We start from the raw sequence: 22,950 nt of genomic DNA on the forward strand, positions 1-22,950 counted from the left end.
CATCAGCTCTGCTTTCTCAAGAGCTGTCTTCGGTTTGCTATACCTCCCCCAGAAGTCCTCACAACTTCCTTCCATTGACAAATTATCTTGATAATCCAAATTCCAATTAGATCAAATCAGACTGCTGCGTTACCAAAACAGTACTTTTTCCAGTACGTACAATTCTAGAACTCACCTTAGTTGCCGTATCTTTTTGCAAGAGCGATTCATCTCACCACAGTACTGTTGTTGCTGCTGCTATCCCTCTTTCTCTTTTCCTCCTCCACTTCAATATGGAAAAGTTACCAAATCAATCAATCGTATTTGTAAGATCTAATACATGAAACAGTTGCCACTGTAAAATCCCATACACAAAAATAATAATCCAGTGGTTAATTCTTTTAAAAGTTCTTTAAATCCCTCTGCCAAGGAAAAAGGAAAAGGAAAAAAAGTGAAAGAAAGAGAAAAGAGGGAGGAGCAACATTTGGTGGGCAGCTTTAAAAAATGCATCTGTGTGGAGGCCAGATGGCAAGAAAGTAGCCTGGGGAGACCAGAAACCCCTCAGCTGAACTTTCTTAGCTTAACCCATAGCTTAAATGCCTAAGCTTTAAAAAAAATACCACAAACTTCAGAGCAGGACAGGAAAAAGCTCCTTTTAGCAAGCCACCATTGCCCAAGCCCCACAAAATGAATTACTTCTTTATCAATCAGGATGTTAAGAATGTATTTTATCTTCTCTTATGTTTAATTTGATATTGAAACTACTGACAGCTTTAAGAAGCAATCAAAAGATATGTGGGGTTATAAAGGTGGCTAAAGTTTAATATATGTTAATATACCTAATACAGAAACTAGACAACCTGATCAAGAGAATCTCCAACAACCTAACCAAAAAAGGTCAAATCACAAAAGAGAACAGTGGCAGATGAAAAGCAGTGGATGCCCAAAAATACACAAATCCAACATACCTCTTTGTCCAATTGTATCATTACCATGGACCCCAACATACAACATAGCCAAAGAACTTACAAAAAACCTCGGACTTCTCACTGAGGAGAGTGGATATCAACTCCCCACTATAGTGCCTCCAGCAAATCAAAGACTTAAAAGTAGAAGATAAAATTATGGTTTCATTTGATATCACAGCACTCTTTATGTCTATAGATCCAGAACTAGCAAAAGAATCCATGGCAGCAGTACTACACAACATACCCGACCTAGCCAAATACACTTTGAAATACCCAGAATCATGAACTTTCTGTATGTATGTATGTATGTATGTATGTATTTGGAAGATTTGTATGGCTGCCCATCTTAAACAAATCTGGGCAGCTCATTAACCTCTGCCTCACTACCTACTTTCAGTTTGATGGACAAATATACCAACAAATCAGAGGAACCCATGGGATCACCACTCTCAGGACTCATAGCAGAGACTGAAATGCAGTGTCTAGAAATTGTAGCACTCCCACACATACAGCAGAAAGTATGGATCCAGTATACAGATGACACCTTAGTCATAATATAAAAGGAACAACCAGAGAAGACACATGAAACAATCAACAACATCTTCAAAGGAATAAAATTCACAAATAAAGTATAAAACAACACCACACTATCCTTCCTGGATATCCTCATCAGCAGAGGAAATGATGGAAATTAGAAACGCAAATAACCAAGTGCTCCATTACCAAAGTAATAACCCAGCCTCCCACAAGAGGAGCTGTGTAAGAACATTATTCAGATGAGTACAAATGCACTGCAGCAACCCAGAACATGAGAAAAAGGAAACAGGCTGCCTATACAGCATCTTCCAGCAAAATGGATACCCACCCAACTTTATCAAAACGTTCCTGACCACTCAACCTGCTACAGCACAACCAACATATGAAAAGGATAACACTGCCATACATCAGAAACAACTCAGAAACAATCAACAGACTGTTACAACCACACGGCATCACCGTAGCCCTCAAACCAACTAAAGTCCTCCAAAACATCTTAAGTAAACCAAAATATGCAGTAGCCCAAGAAGAAAAAACAGGAGTCATCTATAACATGCAGAGTAAGGACTGGAGCAGCCACTATGTAGGACAGACAGGCAGAAGACGAGCAGAGCGCATCCACAAACACCAACTAGCAGTCAGAAGACACAATGAAAATTCCTTAATCTCACAACACATGGACAGACTCAACCATAGTTTCAACTGGGAAACTGTGAGCATCCTAGACTAAGCTAAATCCAAAAACACTAGGGAATTCCTGGAAGCTTGGCATTCAGACCAATCAGCCATCAATAGACACATAGAGATAAACCATATTTACACACCCATTCAAGAGACAATAAGAAGCTAAGAAGGAAACAAAAAGGCCACAACACATCCCTTCCAGCAGCCAACACTCAGATAAGCAGGGATTAACATCAGACAATCAAGCAGAAAACCATACCTAATCAAGGAACTACCAAGGAAAAAACCATACCCCTACCAATACTAGCAGGGCAAGCTACTGTATAAAAAACAAGGAGCAAACACCACACTCTCTAGCGCTGATGTTACCTAGTCAGGTAATGAAATGTCTGCAAGCAAACAACCTAGCTCAGAAGGCACCAAGGACTCCACTGTTAATATATATAATCATACATTTTGGTAGACTGATAATTATCAAATGTTCTCTACCAAAATTTGTAGATTTTGTTGATACACCATCAGGTTAACTGGGATTAAGTCTAGTATGCTTCCAATTAGATTTAAAGGTGCTATGAAAATCTGAAAAAGGGGATATGTTCTATTACTTGAACTGTTTAAATATCTTGGAATAATTATTTCCACCCCCATCACCCCCAAAGAAACATAAAACCATAAAATTGCATTCTGCAATGTGCAGCAAAACCAATTAAACATCCTCAAGATGTAGCTATTTAGCCTCTTCTCAAAAACCTCCAGGGATGCAGAACCCAGAATGCCAGATATAGACTGTTCTACTATTGTATGCATCTTACCTTCAGGAAGTTTTTTCTTATATTTAAGTGTTACCTAGGTAGCAGCAGCTTATATCCATAATTTTTTGCCTTAGCTTCTGTGACAATAGAAAATAGTTCCTAACCATTTTTTCCTATGGCATTGTTTTATGTACCTGAACACTGATAATCATGTCTCACCTCCATTTTTTTTTCTCTCTGGAATGAACATCCCAGGTTCCTTCAGCCAGTCCTGATAGGGTGTGTCCTCAAGTCCCTACATCAACTTTTCCTTCTCTGAACCACATCTAACCTGTCAATTTCCTTCCGGAAATATGATGCCTAGAATCATACAAGTACTCCAGGTATGGTGTCAACAATACATACAGAGAAAAAGGAGAGCAAGAGCTTCATGTGTCTGATAGTATTTCTTCCAATGTGGCCTAGAAATGTTTTAGCTTCTGTAACCACTGTCTCACACTGTTGGATCATGTTCAACTTGTCAAACATGAAATTCAAATTCTTCTCCACTGCCGCGCTTCTAGGACATCTTGTTTTGTCTTGTCTTCCTGATCTGAGATTGACTGCAATCTCATTCTGTCATCCTGGGATTTGACCAGACTTCCCAATTTTGTGTCATTCACAAATTTGATAAGCAACCTGTCAATTCCATTATCTAGGCCATTAATAAAAAAAAGTTGAACACTGGACCCAAGACAGGACATTGCTTGCTGCTCTTCAATTTGATGTAGAACCATTCATGCTGACTGTTTCAGTAAGGTTAGCCAGCCAGTTGTAGAACTTCATTTCTTCAGTGCCATCTAACCACACTTTAAATAACTTGTCAATGAGAATGTCATGTAGAATCTTATCAAAATTTTGCTGACATTAAGGTAACTTATACCACCAGCAATCACCTTGTCCACTAAAATAGCTTGTCAAAAGAGGAGACAAGATTTATCTCACAAAACTATGCTGTCAACAATCACGGCACTGTCCTGAAAAGGCTTACAAATGGCCTACTTTATTATCTGTCATCTATTTATTGATCATTTATTGTCTATCATCTTTCCAAATATCGATGTTAGCCTCACTAGTTCTCTCCCCTCTCCTGTAAGGTTTATTTGCTTTTCTCTAGTCCTCTGGCACCTCCCAAGGGTTCCAAGATGTTAATGTTTTCTACTACAGATTAAGGTTACTATGGTAACTAATCATTTTGGCCGGTGAAGAGGTTGAATTCAACTGTCCCCTTTTCGAATGTTAATTTTTGCACCTGGGGGGAACAACTTGCCTGGACTTGTTTTAGTTTCTGTTTCTCTTCTGTGTAGGCATGTAGCAGCTCTGAGAGCCTGTAAAAATGCAGAACCTTTTAAATATGTTTTGCTTTCTGTAAATAAAATTATTTTTATAGAAATGCCTGGTGTGTGACTGATCTCTCCTGGGCCAAAGGCTTTCCTAGCAATCTGCCAACACAAGACTCCTCAAACATAATTAACAGAGGTTCTTGACAGTTCTTCAGCCATTTCCTATTCTAGCGTGTATTTCATTAGGCCTGGGAGCTTGAAAACTTCCAAATTAGCAAGATGGACCTTTACTGACACGCACCCTCCCCTGTTGTGTTCCCAGCCTGCGCTACTCAAGCAAAGTTGAGTTCATATGCTTTTTCTTAATCATCTGTTAAGATTTCTCCATTTGGTATAAGCAATGACTGTACAAAAGACTCTTTTGTCTTCCTCCTGCTGTTGACATACTTGAAGAAATCCTTCTTGTTGAATTTCACCTGACCTGCTAACCTCAGGTCATCTTCTACCTTTCCCTTCTGATCTCATTTCCTAGATTTCTGAACTGAACCTTTCCTCGTTGTTAGTCCTTCCTTCCATTCCCATTAATAACTCCTGTGTGTGCTGCCTATTCAACAACACTGGCTCCTTTAGCAGTCTCCTAGTTTTCTCCCTCATTGCTATGGACTGGACTATCCTTAATCTCCTTTTCAAGAAGTCAGTTAGCCACAACACTTTTGCCTTTAATGTTTTCTTCCCTTCATCATTTCTATTATTACTCATAGTTTATTAACTAACCTTTCTAAAATCCATAGTTTGTGTTTGACCATTTTTCACCAAGCTTTTAATTAGGGATAGTGCCCAGTATACCTCTGTTCATTCCTGATATACAATGCTAGTTACACCACATAAATACAACACTCTTGTGTTCCCTGTCCTCTGAAATAACATATATCCAATATTGCACTGGTGGGCTTCATCCCGTAGTATTCCTAAAATCATTTTATCAAACTTGCCTAGTGTATGTGCCTCATGACATTCAGCTCAACTTCCTTGTTAGCCATACAGTCATATGAAAAAGTCAGTACAACCCATGTAAAGTTTTTTTTAACATATGTGGATGTATCAATATTTTATCTTCATTCAAACAGTATATAAAGGTAGTGTACCTGAACAAAAAAACTATGAAAAATTGACTTTGCATAATTGATTCAACAAAAAATTAACAGATATTCCATTTCCTTCTGTAGAAAAGGTAAATACATTCTTGGCTCTAAAACCTGGTACTGAGGTAGAAGCAACCTCAAGTAGTTGCTTCTTATAACTATTATCAGTCCCTGACATTGACTGGGAGACATTTTTCCCCACACCTCTATGCAGAATGAGAAGCTAAGATTGAACCAAATGAGAAATTAACTGTAGCTTTAAGAGCTCTAGACATAATAGTAACTAAGGAGTTTGCCTCAGACTGCATCCAAGGTCAAGAAAGCAGGAAAAATGGCTTTGGGTGGGAATGGCGGACTGAACGGCTATGCCCGCTGGCTTGACGGGCAGAGCAAACAACGCGGCACCTTTTTTGGGAGGCTCAGGAAGGCTTTCCTGAAGCCTAGAAACGTCCTCTGGATTAAGGAGAATACTTGGAATCATCCCATTTGCCTTCAGGATTGTTGTTCATAGCCAGAAGATTGCAACATTTTGCGGTTGACCAGTAAAAGCAGCCCGGAGGTGGGGATTTTATCACTTTCCAAGCCACACTGTAGCCTTAAAGGGACATCTATTTATATTGTTTGATCCTAATGTCCTGATGGCCTTGAAACATCAGAGGCATTGAGTTTATTAGATAAGGCCTTTATTATAATAAATATAATAAATAAAACTATTATCAGAAATTAATAATAAAAAATAGATTTGGACAACATACAATGTATTTGCAATAGAGAATTGGAATATCCCACATTATCCAGTCAACGGCTTCACATTTTAAGGAATATTATAGTTCATATATGTGTGTGTGTGTATCTGAAAATTTTAAACACAAGAATAAGACATACAAACTAAAATAGAGTGAAAAAGAAAAAAGGAAAGAAAAAACTAAGGTGCAAAAAGAAAATAGCAGAGTAGCAGAAAAAGAAAAAAGATATAAAGAAGTGCCTTCCAATCTTCTTTACAGCAGTTGTAAGTACAATTATAAATTGACCTCTCTCTCTAAAGTTACACTGTGATTCTCTTCTTTCTATAATCTATCCTATCTAATCATCAAAACCACAAATCCTAAATTCACTTTTTTTCTTTTTTATGCAAAAAGGGGTTTCTAGACACCAATCAACGTAGATATTGTCTTTTATCTAATCAATCACTTTGGCCATTTCAACAAGTTCTGTCTGGAATATTAGATATATTTCTTGTGACTTAAGAAAACACAGTTGGTTCAACAAATATTCTCTTTAGGGTCTATTGGACCCAGTTGGTTCTCATTTTTTCTATGCTAGAGATTTATAAAATTGGATGGAACTTTGGTATGCATGTTATAGGCATGTCTACTTGTAATTCCTGATTGATTATACATTAATGCTACAATAAAGCAGCTTCTTTGAAGGCAGTTAGATTTTTAAAATTTTACTGTTTTGTTAAATTATATTCCAGTATTGTAGTTTGGAATCTTTCAATCTATGAAGGACCTCGAATATATCACACTTGGACTGTGACAAAAAGGTTATCATGTATTCATGGAAGAACAGTCATATCTGGTATACTAAATGTTGGCTTAATAAGATTTGTCAACTCTCTACCTTCAAATCAGCTTTTTAACGATGAAGAGGCAAGATGGACAATCTGGTGTTCTGTGGTCTAGGTTCTATTCACTGCTTAAATATTGAGTCCCAACATTGAAAAAAATTGAAGGAAGCTCAATTTTAACTGTACCTTCACTTCCAGTTTCCAACAGTCTGATTCTGTTATCACACACAATCTTTAAATGGGCATATATATTATAGATAGATAATTCAGGTGCTTTGCTTTTTTGAGTGTTTAATTTCATTACAGTGGGTTTCTTTTCTATTTGCTGGGGAGGGGTCTCTTTGACTTTATTTTTTCTCTACGGCTTTAGTATTTTTCTCTTTACCACACAGCATTTTTATACAACAGATTAAACTACTTTTCATATATTAATAATATAGTTATATTGTTATACTGATAGTTCATTTATTCATATATATTACCACAAACTATTAAGGTAACAAGAAATGCTAATTGTGTTTTTGATTTTAATGAAATGAAAAAGCATTTTCAAAATCCTTGGTCACCTGCTGCTACAAGTTTGAGAGACTTTTGATCAACTCACTGACATTTATTCTGACCTCTCACATGAGTATAAAAATTAGTCTCCTTTTAAAGGATCATTATATAGGGTTTTTTTGAGGTATTACAGTTAAAGACAAGTTACTTAAAAGCATTCAGGTGACTAAGTACACAAACCTTTTCCATTACAGGTAGTTCTCGCTTACTGACTACTCGTTCAGCAACTGTTCGAAGTTACAACAGCACTGAAAAAGGAGATTTACAAACGGTCCTTAAAGTTGCAGCCATCACAGTATCCCAGCGGTCATGAAATCATGATTTGGGCACTTGGCAACCTGTGCACATTTACAACGGTCACAGCGTCCCACAGTCATGTAATTGCCATTTGCAACCTTCGCTGCCAGCTTCCAACAAGCAAAGTCAATGGGGAAGCTGGCAGGAAGTCACAAGTCACAGTCACATGACATTGCACTTAACTACCCATATTGGTTCACTTAACTACCATGCCACTTAGTGACAGAGTTGCCAGTCCCAATTGCAGTTGGCAAGTGAGGGCTACCAGTATTAGTTAATTACACCTTGCCAAAGGGACGTGCGGCTTCAGGATGCAATTAGTACTTGTATTTGAAAGGAAATTGTCCCAAACACCTTGAAGCAGATCTGCACAGCATCTCCTTAAATTGTGCCTACCACAAGGAGTATAACAGTTATAGCTAACTTAGAGATAACCCTTCTCTAAGCAATGTACAAGAGCAGATAGTGGCATTTCAGCTAGAGGAACCTCACCTGAAAAAAATAATCTGTTTTAATGAAATTTTAACCACCTTCCAATATAAACTTGTGAAAATGGCTTTGGTAGTCCTGCTAATTTTTTCTGATCTCTCCAGAGATCCTTATGGACAAAGTTTAAGTGGGGTGGCAAGCACAGTGGCTTTGCTCTGACCTGTAAGGTGTGTTTCAGAAGAAAGTACTGGATAATTCTGCTCAAGCTCACAAAAGCTTCTGTTTTGATGTCCCTTAAGCATATACCTTATCACCCATGCTTTTAAATGTGTAGAAGTACAAAACTATTTTGATATCCAAACTAACTCTCTATTCTACCAAAGTATAGGAGAGGAAGAATGTTTCACTTCTTTATTCTAACAATTAATATTCCATGTTGATAATAAATGTTTGCTTTTTTTTAACCTTACCTGAATGGTTTTGAGAACTCATTGCTAGCAGAATCTAACCTCTTTAATCAAGTGTGAGAGGCAGGCTTCTACACAGACAATAAACTTGAAGAGCTTCAGTGTTCCAGCAGAACATAGAAAGTATGTCCAGGAAACAGATTCATAGCCATTAGATAAACTCTCAGTCAGAAAAACATTTTATTCTGTAAAGCAACGCAATCCAGAAGAATAGTAGAATGTTCAAGTTGTTTTCAAAATGTAAACCTGTAAAGAAAAAAAGGCTTATAAATTTGAATGCTTACACAAAGAACGATTCATATTTAAGAAGGGATGCCATACACTAAGTATAAAGATAACACTTGTAATCAGATAGAAATTACTTGAATCCCTCCCTAAACATTGTACTTTTTGGTGTTTTCCTCTTGCTCTTCCTGAATATGCTATGTTTTAACTATTCTCTCTCCCTCAGTAAGAGCAGCATTGGAAGGGCCTGCTAGCAGCCAGTATTTCAGTGCAGTACTTTATCATATCTCCATCATATTATCCTTGTTCAAAACAAATAAATTATAGCAAGTGCCTAGCCTTCTTGGGACCTTCAGACTCCTATCATCACTAGCCACCAAGATGCCAGATTGAGGAAAGTGATTTTTCTGACATTTTGAAGAAAATGGATCCATCCTGGAAAAACCAAATATTAGTTTGAGGATTTATCTATCACTAATTATTGGCATAATGATATGGCAGTATGTTGATAAGAATGAAATATAGTACACACACATCAACCAGATACTAGCTTCACACATTAGTTACACTGTGATACTGGACAAAAGATGTTTTCTCCTCCACAGACCACATACTTAGGTAGCTTTCAAGCAAACATCCCTGTGCTGTGGACAGTTTAAAAAGTATTCTTCCAGTTGATTTCAATTCCCTTGGACTTCATGGTCTCATCCTTGCATTTTTCTTGGCAACAATACTGAAGTGTTTATCACCACCTTCTTCCATTTTTTTTTTTAGTTTTTCTCAGTTTAGCCTAAAGTCCTTGGGTTTACAACTATCCAAGCAGTAACCAAGTTTGACCATGCTTGGCTTTCCAAGATCAGCCAAGGTTGGCTAATGCTACCACCCAAGCCAGGCTATCAGCAGTTATGAGAAATCTGCATATATTGTTTCTACAAGGTAAATTCTTGTGACCATTACCAAGCAGAGCAGTCAACATCAAAAAGTGGGAAAATATGCTATATTGCTTCATGTCATTCACTGTATAAAATTATCTTTAAGAAAAAGGGAAGAAGCATACTGTTCTACAACAGTATTATGGCCCATCTCTACTATATATTTTTTTCTGGGCTTTTGCCAGCCTCTCCCTTTTGTTCTAGTTTAATGGCCTATCAGCCCTTCATAGACATACCAGGGATTCCTTCATAGACATACCAGGGATTCCAGGGATTCTCTTTATTGTAGTAAGGAAGAATAGCAGAATCCTGAAAGCCTGTCCAAGTTCCTCTCTGTCTAAACAAAATCAAGATGGAGTTATTTAGAGTTTCTTTCCAATACTTTCCCTGTATCTCAGAACTGTATAATCTTTTCTCAAAGTTCCCTTAACAGCTCACTCTTTCCTTCCCCTCTTAACAGCATTCTTGGAATCACCCCTCCTCCCACATGTGAAGACAGGTCCAGCTCTTTATCAAGGGCAATGGCAGAGAGTCACTCCTGATTTGATGTTGCTCTCCAGGCCAAATTGTCAAAAACAACTCTAAATCTTGGCATGAAATTCCACTAATTAACCAACAGTGGATCATTGCCCTCACTGAGGGACACAGCCCATTTGGCTCTCCTTCTTTCAGCAGACTCACAACAAAAATCAACTTGGTGCAATCTGTAGGAAATTCTGCTGGCTGATCTCCCAAAAAAAATTCACACTGAGTTGTGAAAGTCAGAAATTGATCCTGGGCTTCTTCAAACTTCTCTGGCATACTCCCATGAGAGCACAAAAATACTGGTTGGACTGCAGGTCGCTGTACTGCTCCTGGCTGAAGCAAGCCTTGTTTAAATTGCTGTGTTAGTTGTATCATGGCATTGCACATTATCTGTATATCCACTTGTGGTTGATGCTTTAACATGTCAGCAACCTGTTCAGCTGGCAGTGGGGTGTCCCAAGGATCTGTCACTATACTCAAAATTTAAAAGCAAGGTTTGATGCCTCTCAGGTTTCAAGATTGAGGACAACCCTTTAAAGTAGGCCAGGTTAAGAAACATGCATGCTGAGGATTTCAGAATGCTCTTTATTGTAGCAAGGTACACCTCTTGATTATTTATTTATTTATTGCTCACATTTATATGGCTGCCCATCTCACACAAGGTGACTCTGCGCAGCGTACAACGAGATAAAAAGTTAATAAATAACAATCATTATAAAAAAAGATAAAATGATCATTAAAAAGAAATTTTAATACAAAATTTTAAAATACACCAACCAGAGAGAGAGCAAGAATGTCAGCCATAGTGGAGCCATCTAAGAATGTCTCCCGTTCCCAAAGACCACCAGGCCTGACAACATAACCAGGTCTTGAGGGACTTCCTAAACGACAGCAGGGTAGGAGCAAGCCTAATTTCAGGAGGGACAATGTTCCACAAGGAGGGAGCCACAGCAGAGAAGGCCTGCCTCCCGGGACCCACTAAATCCAAGATCCTGGTGGATGGAATCCGTAACATGCCTTCCCTGCTTGATCTAATGGGACAGGCTGATACTGTATAATCGGGGAGAGGCGGTCCCTCAGATAACCCGGCCCCATGCCATGAAGGGCCTAAAGGTAAAAACCAGCACCTTGAATTGGACCCAGCAGCAAACTGGCAGCCGATGAAGCTCACAAAGCAGAGATATAATATGCACTCTTCTAGGGGCACACATAACTGCCCACACCACTGCATTCTGTACCAGTTGAAGCTTCCAGATACTCTTCAAGGGCAGCCCCATGTAGACCACATTACAATAGTCTAATCTGGAGGTGACTACGGCATGAGTGACAGTGAGCAGAGCCTCCCAATCCAGGAAGGGGCACAACTGGCGCACAACGCAAAGCTGTAGAAAGGCCCTCCTAGCCACAACTGCCACCTGCACTTTGAGCAGGAGTTGTGAATCTAGGACAACTCCCAGATTAGATTGCACTCCAGGTCTATCTGGGGTAGTGCAACCCCATCCAGCACCAAGGATGGCACACTCCCAGAACTGGCAGGACCCAAAAAAAGGAAACAGTTTGTTCTTGGTTAAGGCACCAGGCTAGAAACCAGGAGACTGTGAGTTCTAGTCCCGCCTTAGGCATGAAAGCCGGCTGGGTGATCTTAGGCCAGTCACTCTCTCTCAGCCCAACTCACCCCACAGGGTTGTTGTTGTGGGGAAAATAGGAGAAGGAAGGAGTATTAGGTATGTTCCCTGCCTTGAGTTATTTATAAAAATAATACAGGCGGGATAAAAATTCTAAAAAAAAAAAAAGCTACTCAGTCTTGCCAGGGTCCAGCTGAAGCCTGTTGTTCCCCATCCAGACCCTCACAGCCTCCAGGCACCAGGATAAGGTGTCCACGGCGTCACTTAACTCACCAGGGGCAGAGATGTATAGTTGGGTATCAGCAGCATGATGATGATACCTGTCAGGCCCAGCCCTAGAGCGACCAAGAATCAGTCCAGCCAAACTTCAGTTCTTTATTTGCTAACACCATATAGACAGAATCTTGCCATACTAAAGAAACTCTACCTAACCTAAGGAGAAATAACCTGGGAGAGCTCTAGGGTGGGGCTATTCTGAACCTCTTGGTTTTCCCACAACTTTCCCCTGGACTATGTTTCCTCTTATCTCTTCCACCTTCTTAGAATGTGCTCCCTCCTTCCTGAGAACCAGTGGCACTGCCAAAATCCACCACAACACCGCACCCCATGGCAATGGATGAGCTCACCCAGCGGCCTCATGTAGATATTAAATAGGAAAGGGGAGAGCACCAAATTCTTCCAGACCCCACATAGTAGGGGCCAAGGGCGGGACCTCTCCTCCCCAGTCACCACCAACTGAAATGACCCTGGAAAAAGGAGGCAAACTGGCACAATACCATGCTGCCCACCCCCAATCCCCTGAGCCAAACCGGAAGGATACCATGGTCTTGAAGGCTGCCAAGAGGTCGAGTAGGGCAAGGATGGATGCACTGCCTCCATCCAACCCATGCCAGAGATCATCCAAAAGTGTGACCAATGCCGTTTCTGTCCCATACCCGGGTCTGAAGCCTGACTGAAAAGGAGCCAGATAATCTGGTTCAGCCAAGGCCCTCTGAGGCTGTTGCACAACAACCTTCTCAACCACCTCCCCCCAAAAGGGGAGGTTGGGTACTGGATGAAAATTGTCCAGAATGGTGGGGTCCAGCAACGGCTTCTTGAGGGGGCAAGCCAAAGCCTCTTTAAGAGGTAAAGGAACAACCCCCTCAGAATTAACCAGCACCAGAACCCACTCACACAACACCCGCCCCCCCGGCCACTTTCACAAGCCAGCAGTGGTACAGATCTAAAGAGCAGGTGGCTGAGCTCACAGTCCAAAGGATCCTGTCCACTTATTCAGATCCAACAGGTTCAAAACCGTTCCCAGATAAGCAGGCAAGACTCCACCTTAGGCATCTCCTCTGGACTTGCAATAAGGCCAGTGTCCAACTGCAAGCGAATCCGAGTGATTTTATCCAACAGGTGCTGAGCAAATTCCTCCTAAAAACCCTATCTCCAACTGTTTAAATTTATTGGGAGGGAAATGTCTACTAGACAGAGGAATACAGCACCAGGAGATGTAGTTTCAAGTCCACCCTCAGCTGGGAAGTTCACTAGGTAGCTTTTGGCCAGTCATTCTCCCTCAGCTCAGCCTACCTTATCAAATTAATAAAGTTTATGTCAGCCCCACTAGATAGACCAGACCAGGAAATCAAGACCAGACCACAGGATGTCTACAGCTACTTTTACTGAGATTGGCTGTAATAACAGAATCTTGCAAGTCTGATTGTGCTGTACCTCCTCTTCCTTCTTGTGAATTAGTGAGATGTTTATCTGAGTCTCTTCTGAATATTACCAGTCTGATGTGGACTTAATATGTGTTTCATCCCTCACTGCTTTGGTAATGGAGTTTGCATATCTCCATAAAGGTCATCTTCTTCACTCTCTATAGTCTGAGGACTCGAAATATATCTAGAAGTCTATAGTTCTAGGTTGCTTTATTTGGCTGCACCAAAAGTATGCTAAAACTAACATCTCTTCTGCTTGGGGAGGTAATGTAGATTTCCAAATGTAAAACAGCAAGCGTTGCCATGGCAACTCTGATACTGCACTGACCTGAAATGGCTTGAAGCCTGTATATAAACAACCAAGCTTATGTAATGTTTTAAAATATTAGGCGCAGGAGCAATAACTAATCTTTGATCTTGGAATTCCCAATGCAGGTTCCCACTGCTCCCATTTTTGCACTGAGAGTTTACTAGAACAAGATCTGTGTTATCTAATATAGTAAAAGTGAAGGATGAAACACAGTATTCATTCATACAGACAACAATTACATAGACTGCAATTCTAGACCTACTTTTCTGAGAGCCTAACAGAACAAAAAGGCTTAACTTCTACATTGGTATTTTCATGACTGCAATGTAAATCAGTAAACAAGCTATGGCATATCAGCCTAGATCTGATGAATAAGGTGTACTGAGCAACAAGGGAGGTTCTCATTAGTCCCCAAGAATAATCATTTAAAGCAGCACAGAATTTCATCTAGTACAGTTATATACTGAATAGATAGGAAAGTGGATCATGTAAGAGATAATTGCTCTTCAGTCCACTGCTCTGAAAATAAACATAAAAATAAATGCAGCAGATATTGGTAGGAGTCTACTTCTTTGGTTCTTCTGAAAGATTAGCTCTGTGGGATTTCTCTGTCCACAAATGCCATTTCACGGTAGCTATTCTAGCTGGCTGTAGCAGATTTAAGTTGGGAAGCAGGGGTAATTCTATTGGATGGGCTGAAAAACAGCACCATTTGGTTTTTCTTTTCCCAAAACTCTTTTCCTAGAAAAGAATTTCCACTAACTGGAACCACAACACCTTGGCCGCCATTCCTAACCTGAGCCAATCCAGAAGGGCACCACGATCAATGGTATCAAAGGCTGCCGAGAGATCTAGAAGGTCAGGACAAATACGTTACCCTTGGGAGCAATTCTATCAAGCTCAAGTTGCTGCTTGCTGACAGGGACTAAACTAGTAGAACTGCCCACAAGATTACCCCAATTGCCCACCAGAAATTATCAGGATCCATCAGCCACCTGGGGCAGACCACCTGAATTGGTCTGATGATGTAACAGAAGTCATGGGCGTCAGTTAATTTCATCCTGACCAGAGAGTGATCTGCCCGTGGCAAAAGGCTGATGGAAATAACCCCCATACCCAGTTCACCATCTGCTCTGAGACGAAAGTAAGGTCTAAATTGTGACCACCCACGTGTACTGAGCCACATATGACATGGGGCAGGTCCATGGCACCACAGCAGTCATTAAATTGTAAGCTCTACACAAAATTCTAATCGTCAACTGCCTGTACCCAAAACAGTCCAGACAACTCTTGTTACTTGCGTCATGACATCACGGCACCAATGACACAATTTATATCGCTGCCTCATTACATCATTCTATAAGTGAACTCTTTTTGGATTTAACAGTCATTGAGAATATAGTCGTATGAAAAAGTAAGTACATCCCATGTAAAAGTTTTTTTCTTTTTTAACGTATGTGGAAATAACTATAATTTCTCCTAATTTACCTTTACAAAGTTGATGCAGTTGAACAAAAAAAACTATAAAAATTGATTCTGCAATCACTGATTCAACAGATATGCCATTTCTGCCTATGGAAAAAGTAAATATGCCCTTGGCTCCAAAACCTGGTATTGCCCCCTACCACAAGTAGACATTTCTTGTAACTCTGACATTGACTAAGAGCATTTTCCCCCCACTCTTTCATGCAGAATATTTTTAGCTATGCAATGTTTGAGGGGTCTGTTGCATGCACAGCCCATGTCAAATCACCCCATAGCATTGTGATTGGGATTTAGATCTGGGCTTTGACTTGGCCATTCCAGAACCCTCCATGGCGCTGCCCTTGAGGACTATTCGGAAGCTTCAGCTGGTGCAGAATGCTCAGGCGTGGGCAGTTATGTGTGCCTCTAGAACGGCACACGTTACACCTCTGCTCCATGAGCTGCATTGGTTGCTGGTCTGCTTCCAGGTCCAATTCAAGGTGCTGGTTTTGACCTTTGAAGCCCCCCATCGCATGGGACCAGGGTACCTGAGGGACCGCCTCTCCCCGACTACACCAGCCCGGCCCATTAGATCAGGCAGAGAGGGCATGCGGTGGATACCATCCACCAGAGACCTACATTTGATGGGTCCCAGGCGGTGGGCCTTCTCTGCCATGGAGCCCACTTTATGGAACCATTCTCCCTCCACCCTGATATTCGTTTACCTCCATCCCTTTTGACGTCTCGGAAGTCCCTCAAGACCTGGTTATGCCACCAGGCCAGGGGGTCCCAGGGAACCAGAGATCTATTGAGATGGCTCCACTATTGAGGTGGATGTACTCATTCTCTCTCTGCCTGGGGTTTGTATATATTTGTTTTAATTAATTTTTAATGTTGATTTTTATATTTGTAATGCTTGGTTTCATATATGTACTGTTTTTATTTGCTTATTGTACGCCGCCCAGAGTCATTTCCTGTGAGATGGGCAGCTACACAGGCAGTCCTCAATTAACAACCACAATTGGGACCGGAATCTCAGTTGAGCAAATTTGTCATTAAGTGAGACACCGTGACTACTTTGCTCAACAACCACAATCCCAGCACTCCCAGTTGTGATCGTTCAGCGATCTCCCGGATCATTAAGTGGATGGAGCAAAAGAGCTACCTGAAAGAGCTGCCTGCCAAAGGGTTCCCCCCCTCTGTGCAGAAGGGGGGGAAACGCTTCAGCAGGAACAAAGCTCATCTCTGCTTCGAGCCTGCTGAAGGGTTTCCCCTCCCCTCTTGCAGAGAGGAAATCCTTGTTGGGGCTGGAGGAACAAAGGAGAGATCTTGAGGATCTGAGCTTCATTCTTGGGGCTCCACAAAGGGTTTCCCATCCCCTCCGCACTCCCTCCCCCCCCTCCCCCCTTGCAACCTTCCCTGCTGGCTTCCCCACTGACTTTCTGGGGAAGCTGGCAAACAAGATTGCAAATAATGATCACATGATCTTGGGGCGCTTGGTAACCAGTCGTAAATGTGAGCCGGTTGCCAAGCACTCAAAATGCAGTCATGGGATGGGGGGGGGGGGTTGGTACAACATTTCACAACAGCTGGAAGTGCTTTACCCGCCATAAAGCACCCTTTCCAAGGCTGTCATTGTTTTGAACGGGCATTAAGTGACTGTTCGTTAAGTGAGGACTACCTGTATAAATTTGACTAACAAATAAACAAACAAAAAAACAAACAGGGCTTTTTGGAGATATAGGAGATATATTTTACAGGAGATATAGGAGATAAATCTTAGTGGAGATATTTCTGAGAGGAAGGATGGAGAGAGAAAGAGTGAGAGGGAGATGGGAGATATAAAGCAGAGAATGGGAAGAGGATTTCTTTCTTTCCTAACCATTTCTACATTCCTTAAATATTATTTACCTTGTATAGGATGGGAAGTGAAGTCACTGGGAGGTAACCACTGATTCACCAATCTTCAACTTGCATCTCAATGAAGCAGCAATTCAAAATTATTCTCAATCCTTGCACATGTGCTTAACTGACTTTCACTCCATTCCATCCATCTCTCAAAGGCTCCAGTCAATGCATCAAAAACAGAATCTGTGTCTGCTGTTTTATGGGCTCCATAATGATGGGATTTTATTTTAAAGTCAAATGTAAAATGAAACACATTGTTGCATCACAAGCTTACTGTATGTTCTTGCGGATAAACTGAGAATTTTAGGTGCCAAAATACACCCCAAAAATTGGGTTTAGCTTATCTGCAGATGGGCTTATCTGTAAGTATATATAGTAGGCTTTTGCCTCAGCTTTTTAAAACTACCTGTATATCCCATATATACCTATGGATAAGCAGATCCTCATATTTTTAACCAAAATACCATGAAAAATGCACCACCTCTGGATAAGCCAATTGTTAAACTAAAGCATATGAAAATTTGAAGGGTCAGCTTATGGTGCATTTTTCATGGTATTTTGGTTAAAAATTCAAGTCAGCTTATCCATGGATGGGCTTATCTGCAAGGATATATGGATACTTTTAAAAAGCTGAGGCAAAAGCCTACTGTATATACTCACAGATAATATACGGTACATGAAAACTTTGGAAGAGCCATGTTTGTTCTAAGCCTGAAACACTCAAAAGTGGATTTTCCAAGCTCACGGTACTTCAAGTTCAGAACATTGTGAACATTCCTAATGACGATGAAAAGGAATGCTACTTACAAATTTTGATAAAGCAAGTGAGATTGGAAGAGAAATAGTAAGAGCAGCTGGTGAAACAAAACTTTGAAAAGGAATGTTTGTCATATCCCCATCTATAATAGGAAATAAGAAGTTGGATCTAAGATGTCAGAGACTCACAAGGGGAGAAAAGCATTAAAAGGGGGGCTGGCTTCTAGTGTAATACCTCAAGAGATCAAGTCAGGGGGAGGAACTACTGAAAGTCCAAAAGGACTATTCATTTTTCCTCCTTATTTATACAATGCACAGTGATGATATTGTGTTTTGTTGGTCTGATGGTGAAGTACATAGGATTTAGATAAACCAGGAGAAGACCCATGCAATCCACAGAACCACTTCTGCAGCCTCCAATTTCCAGGCAAGCCTCCAAGGTTCCTCTGAAACAAGAAGAGCCATTTTTTGCCCTTTTTTTTGCATTTTGGAGGGAGCAGAGGTAGTTTCAGCTTCCAACAAATACAGGATAAACAGGAAAGAACATAACAAGAAAATACAGTTCTTAATCAAATCAATAACTGCCCAAATAACCTATCACTCAGAATATGCATACCTGCCTCTCAATTACAAGAAAAACATAAACACAGTTCACCTAATTATTATTATTATTATTATTATTATTAATCAAATTTAGCCACCACCCATCTCCCCCAATAATGCCTCTCTTTAATCCCTGAAGGCTCTGTGGAAAAGCAATGTTTTAACAACTTCCCTAAATATCTCCAGAGAAGGAGCAATCCTCACCTCAGGGGGACAAACAAGCTTTTCCAAAGGAGGAAAGCCATAAAAGAGAACGCACGCCTCAGCTGCCACATGTCATTTCCCAGCAGGTGGGGAATCGCAGCACACCCTCTGTGCTAGAACTTACCTGGCAGACAGATTCTACCTAGAGGTAACAGTCCTGAAGATACTCAGGCTCCAAGCCATCTGGGGCCACTTGGTGGGATCACAGAACAAAATGGGTGCTTTTAGTCTTGTTTCTCCCCTTTAAAAATCAGGCCTATTTTTTCCAGTTGCAGGTATTTGTTACATCTCTATATTACTGCCCTCTAAAGACTATCAGCAATATTAAAAAAATATATACAGCTCAAGCATCAATGGCACAGAATGATAAAACATCTACAGAATAATACATTAATATAAAAAATAGGTCACATTTAAATTAAAATCACAGCTGAATTCCAAAATGACTTTACATGATGCAATAATCTTCATCATGGAATATTTTTTTTAGGGAAAATGGATGCCTCAAATGCCACATGGCTAAAAGCACCCATTTTGCTCTTAATCCACCCCACCATTCCATTACCAAAAACCCTCAGAAAAGGCTGAACAGTAAGTCCTGTCCCCTCTGGTGACATTATGACTATGCCTTCTTAACCCTGGGAGGATAGAAATTTGAAGTATGGCACCAACGTACAGGAATGTTGCTCATCTCTAAGATAAAGCATCATAGTAAAGTTTACAGGAAGAAGCAGCAAGCCAGAATGCACCACACATTAACAACTTTTTCTCACTAATCCACATCATTTTCAAAATGACAACAGCCATTCACTAGAGTTCCAGAACCTGAATAAAGTCTGCAGATCATCCAAAGTCAGAGCTGAGACCAAAATGTAACTGGGATACTGGATACAAAGTCAAGACAGAAATCCTCAAAATTATATATGCAATATAGATTTAACACTTGATAATTCCACAAATATACAAGGGCATGGGATTCAGGAGTGTTCAAACTGCCAGCCCAAGAAGTTAAAAACTGTTGTGCATTAGTATTTATTAATCTTATCAGACCGATACATCAAAAACATTTTCACCATTTTAATTTTAAAAAATATACATCTGAAAAGCAATTGAGATACAAGAGTCTGCCTTGTTCTACATGAATCAACTCCTAACACAACCCTCTGCACTTGTTCTTCAATTTTCAGCAGTACCTGTTGAGGTTAAGTCTGTCAATTACAAGTTTATGATAAGTCACAACATAGCTGAACTAATAATTGTATAATGCTCAGGCTCTAGTCCAGGACAGACAATAGAAGTAACAGCTTGCCTGAATCAAGCCAATACGTATCAACTTCAAGTTGTTCGTATAAACAAACAATTTGTAAATAAATTTTATTTACCAACATTTCGATCACAATTTTTACAATTTCATCTGCCCGCTTTAATTTCTGTATTTTTTTATTTATTCCATCTGCTTTCAGGGGAGATGTCTGAACTTATGTGCAGTATTATATTTCTTGTTGCATGTTTCTGGTGTATGCAAAGACTTTACAATCCAAAGTAAATAACAGGGAAGCCAGGGACTATAAATCAGGAAGGCAGACAAATGATAGTTCAGATATTAAAATATAATTGTAGATAAAGTAAGTATTAAAGGAGTAAGACTTGAAATGGGAAAACTGGAAAAATTATTTCCATATTTTCTTAGAAATTGTTTGTTTCGGTTTTGGAAAAGTGAAAAATGGATGCGATACGTCCTTATATTTTCTTTTTAAATTATATGTAAAATAGTACAGTGTTTGCATATTGCTCAGTCTTTGCTATTACAGTTTCTGTAATAGGGAGACTCTTGTGTAAAATATTTATGGCATCAGATCCCTAAAATTCCTATATATACAGTCAACTACATAGTACCACTCTCAAACACAAGGACAAGAATGCATTTCTTCCTCTAAGGAAACCAGCACTGATTTGCACAAGATGAGAAAGTTCAACATCTTTTTTTTATATGTGCTTATTTCCAATTACTAACTTTTTGATTTAAAGGTTGGTGAATATTTTCGCTCTTATTCAGAGTACTGAATATGGAGTACACATCAGCTGCAATACTTACTTAAATTGGCAAGAATGCTAAATATTTTATATATTTAATTTCCCCCAACAAAATCATTTTTCCCTAAAAGCTGGGTTAGTTTTCATTGCTTTTAACCTTCCAGAATGTTATCATCTTTAGGCAAGCCACAGACTACACGGAAAAGGCGAACTTTGGGGAAAACTTGAAGGAAGAATAGAATTAAGACATCCATATATAAAAAGAAGTTAATGTGAAGTTGTGAAAAACCTCTGGGTAGAAGCACTGAAATGATAAAGGCTCAAAGGAAAAAGAACAGAGCTAAAAGTCTAAATGCAGGAAGGCCATCTTGAGTTTAAACACAACAAAGGTCCCTAGTGAAATTAGTTTGGCAAAACAGAAAACCATTCAATACCTTGAGCAGTATCCGACCAACTGTGGCATGAGTTTTTACAGCCAACAACATACTTCAGCAATGCTGATAACAAAAACAGATAACAGAAACAGCACTATGTGTGCACACATATACTGAGCATAGCATTTTGTGAAATTTTTAAGTAGAACATATACCATTGTTTCATACAAAAATACCCTTGGTATATGTTACAATTATCAAACATGATTATCATTTTTGTGTTCATTGCTAGACTCGCACCTCAGTGTTCCATAAACGCTCATGCACATAACACATGCAGTTAGATGCACTCTTTCATGTCAGTGTATATGTTTAAATGAAGTGCTGGTTCTAATTCTTGCAGTGACTGCAGAAAACAGCAGAAGGAATGCAGTTACTCCTACATGCAAATACATATGACAGCATTAGTCAAAGAGAAAAGGAGCATGGGAATATATGGATATATATTAAAACAATACATACAAAGTCGTCTTACATTACATCAGAATAATGTTTTACTTTACCCACTGCTATGTAACTGGCAACAACTCTATGACCAAGAGGTAATTCCAGCAATGCTAGCCAAGGTCCTCCATATTCAGAAATATCAGCCTGAACATGGGACTTTATGCACATGAAGGATGCATTCCATCACAAAGATATAGCTAGTGAGATATATATGACAAGAAACTTAGAAAGATGTCACTATAACTAAGATCTATACGTGAGCCCTGTTAAGTTCCCAATAACCTACTAGCACTAGCTGTCAAAGAAGCTTGCTATAGTATGCTCTCACAGACAAGATTACATTTTAGATGAATGAGGTGTTATCTTTATCCGGTAGATGTGTCTGCCACACACTATAGAAAGATACTGCAATTAGTGCAATAAGCAAGCTATCAATTGTAGAGGAAGCAGTAAGTCTACAGAGGCTAATATATGCAGTATAAGAAAATTGTTGAATTGGTATCACACCCTTTCTCCAAGAACCTCCTAACTCCCCATTCATTCTAACAACAACTCTACAGGTTAAGTTTCTGCCAACAGACAGGGATTAGGTAAATGAGCCCCCACCCTCCCATGCAGGAAGATTTCAACCTTTCGAGTTCAATATACAGCCTGCAAATGCACTCATATATATATACAGTAATACAATTGTGCATCTGACTGAAGCAAATACTACCCGACTGAAAGCATTTAATGCTGCCTTAAATCTGTTACTGTATAAAAAGGTCCAGATTTTTCGTTGCAACTGCTGTCCTCGCTGCAATAGATTTATCGTGGTCCCTCTCCATTTCTTGGCAATACCACTATTTAATCTTACTAGGTGTGGCAATATTATATTTAAATGAAAACGGTTAATCCCAGTGTCTCCGTTATCCTAGAAGATGCCAGACAGATTTATTGCCTATCCTCCACAGCGAGTTGATGACTGAAAAACCAGAGAGCTCTTCCCGGCCCTCGTCCTTCCTAGCGCCCCAGCCTCGGCCCTTCCTTCCTCCACCGGCCTTCGCCTTCGCCGCCGGGGTTGTTGGGAGGGACA

General features: G+C 39.9%; 2 protein-coding genes across 3 annotated transcripts in view; both read right to left on the minus strand.

The window, feature by feature from the left end:
- RAMP1 (receptor activity modifying protein 1) overlaps window positions 1-22,950 on the minus strand; it is a 322,064-nt gene that overhangs the window by 225,260 nt on the left and 73,854 nt on the right. The gene's annotated exons all lie outside the window — the stretch shown is intronic.
- Window positions 1-22,950, minus strand: part of HDAC4 (histone deacetylase 4) — a 207,281-nt gene that overhangs the window by 183,492 nt on the left and 839 nt on the right. For both annotated transcript variants that reach the window (XM_063317859.1, XM_063317858.1), the window contains exon 2: window positions 8,709-8,951. In XM_063317859.1, the coding sequence (XP_063173929.1) occupies window positions 8,709-8,730 (22 nt within the window). In that variant the 5' untranslated portion in view covers window positions 8,731-8,951. The remainder of the gene's footprint in view (window positions 1-8,708; window positions 8,952-22,950) is intronic.

Source organism: Candoia aspera, chromosome 1, assembly GCF_035149785.1.
Source record: "Candoia aspera isolate rCanAsp1 chromosome 1, rCanAsp1.hap2, whole genome shotgun sequence".
NCBI lineage: Eukaryota > Metazoa > Chordata > Lepidosauria > Squamata > Boidae > Candoia > Candoia aspera.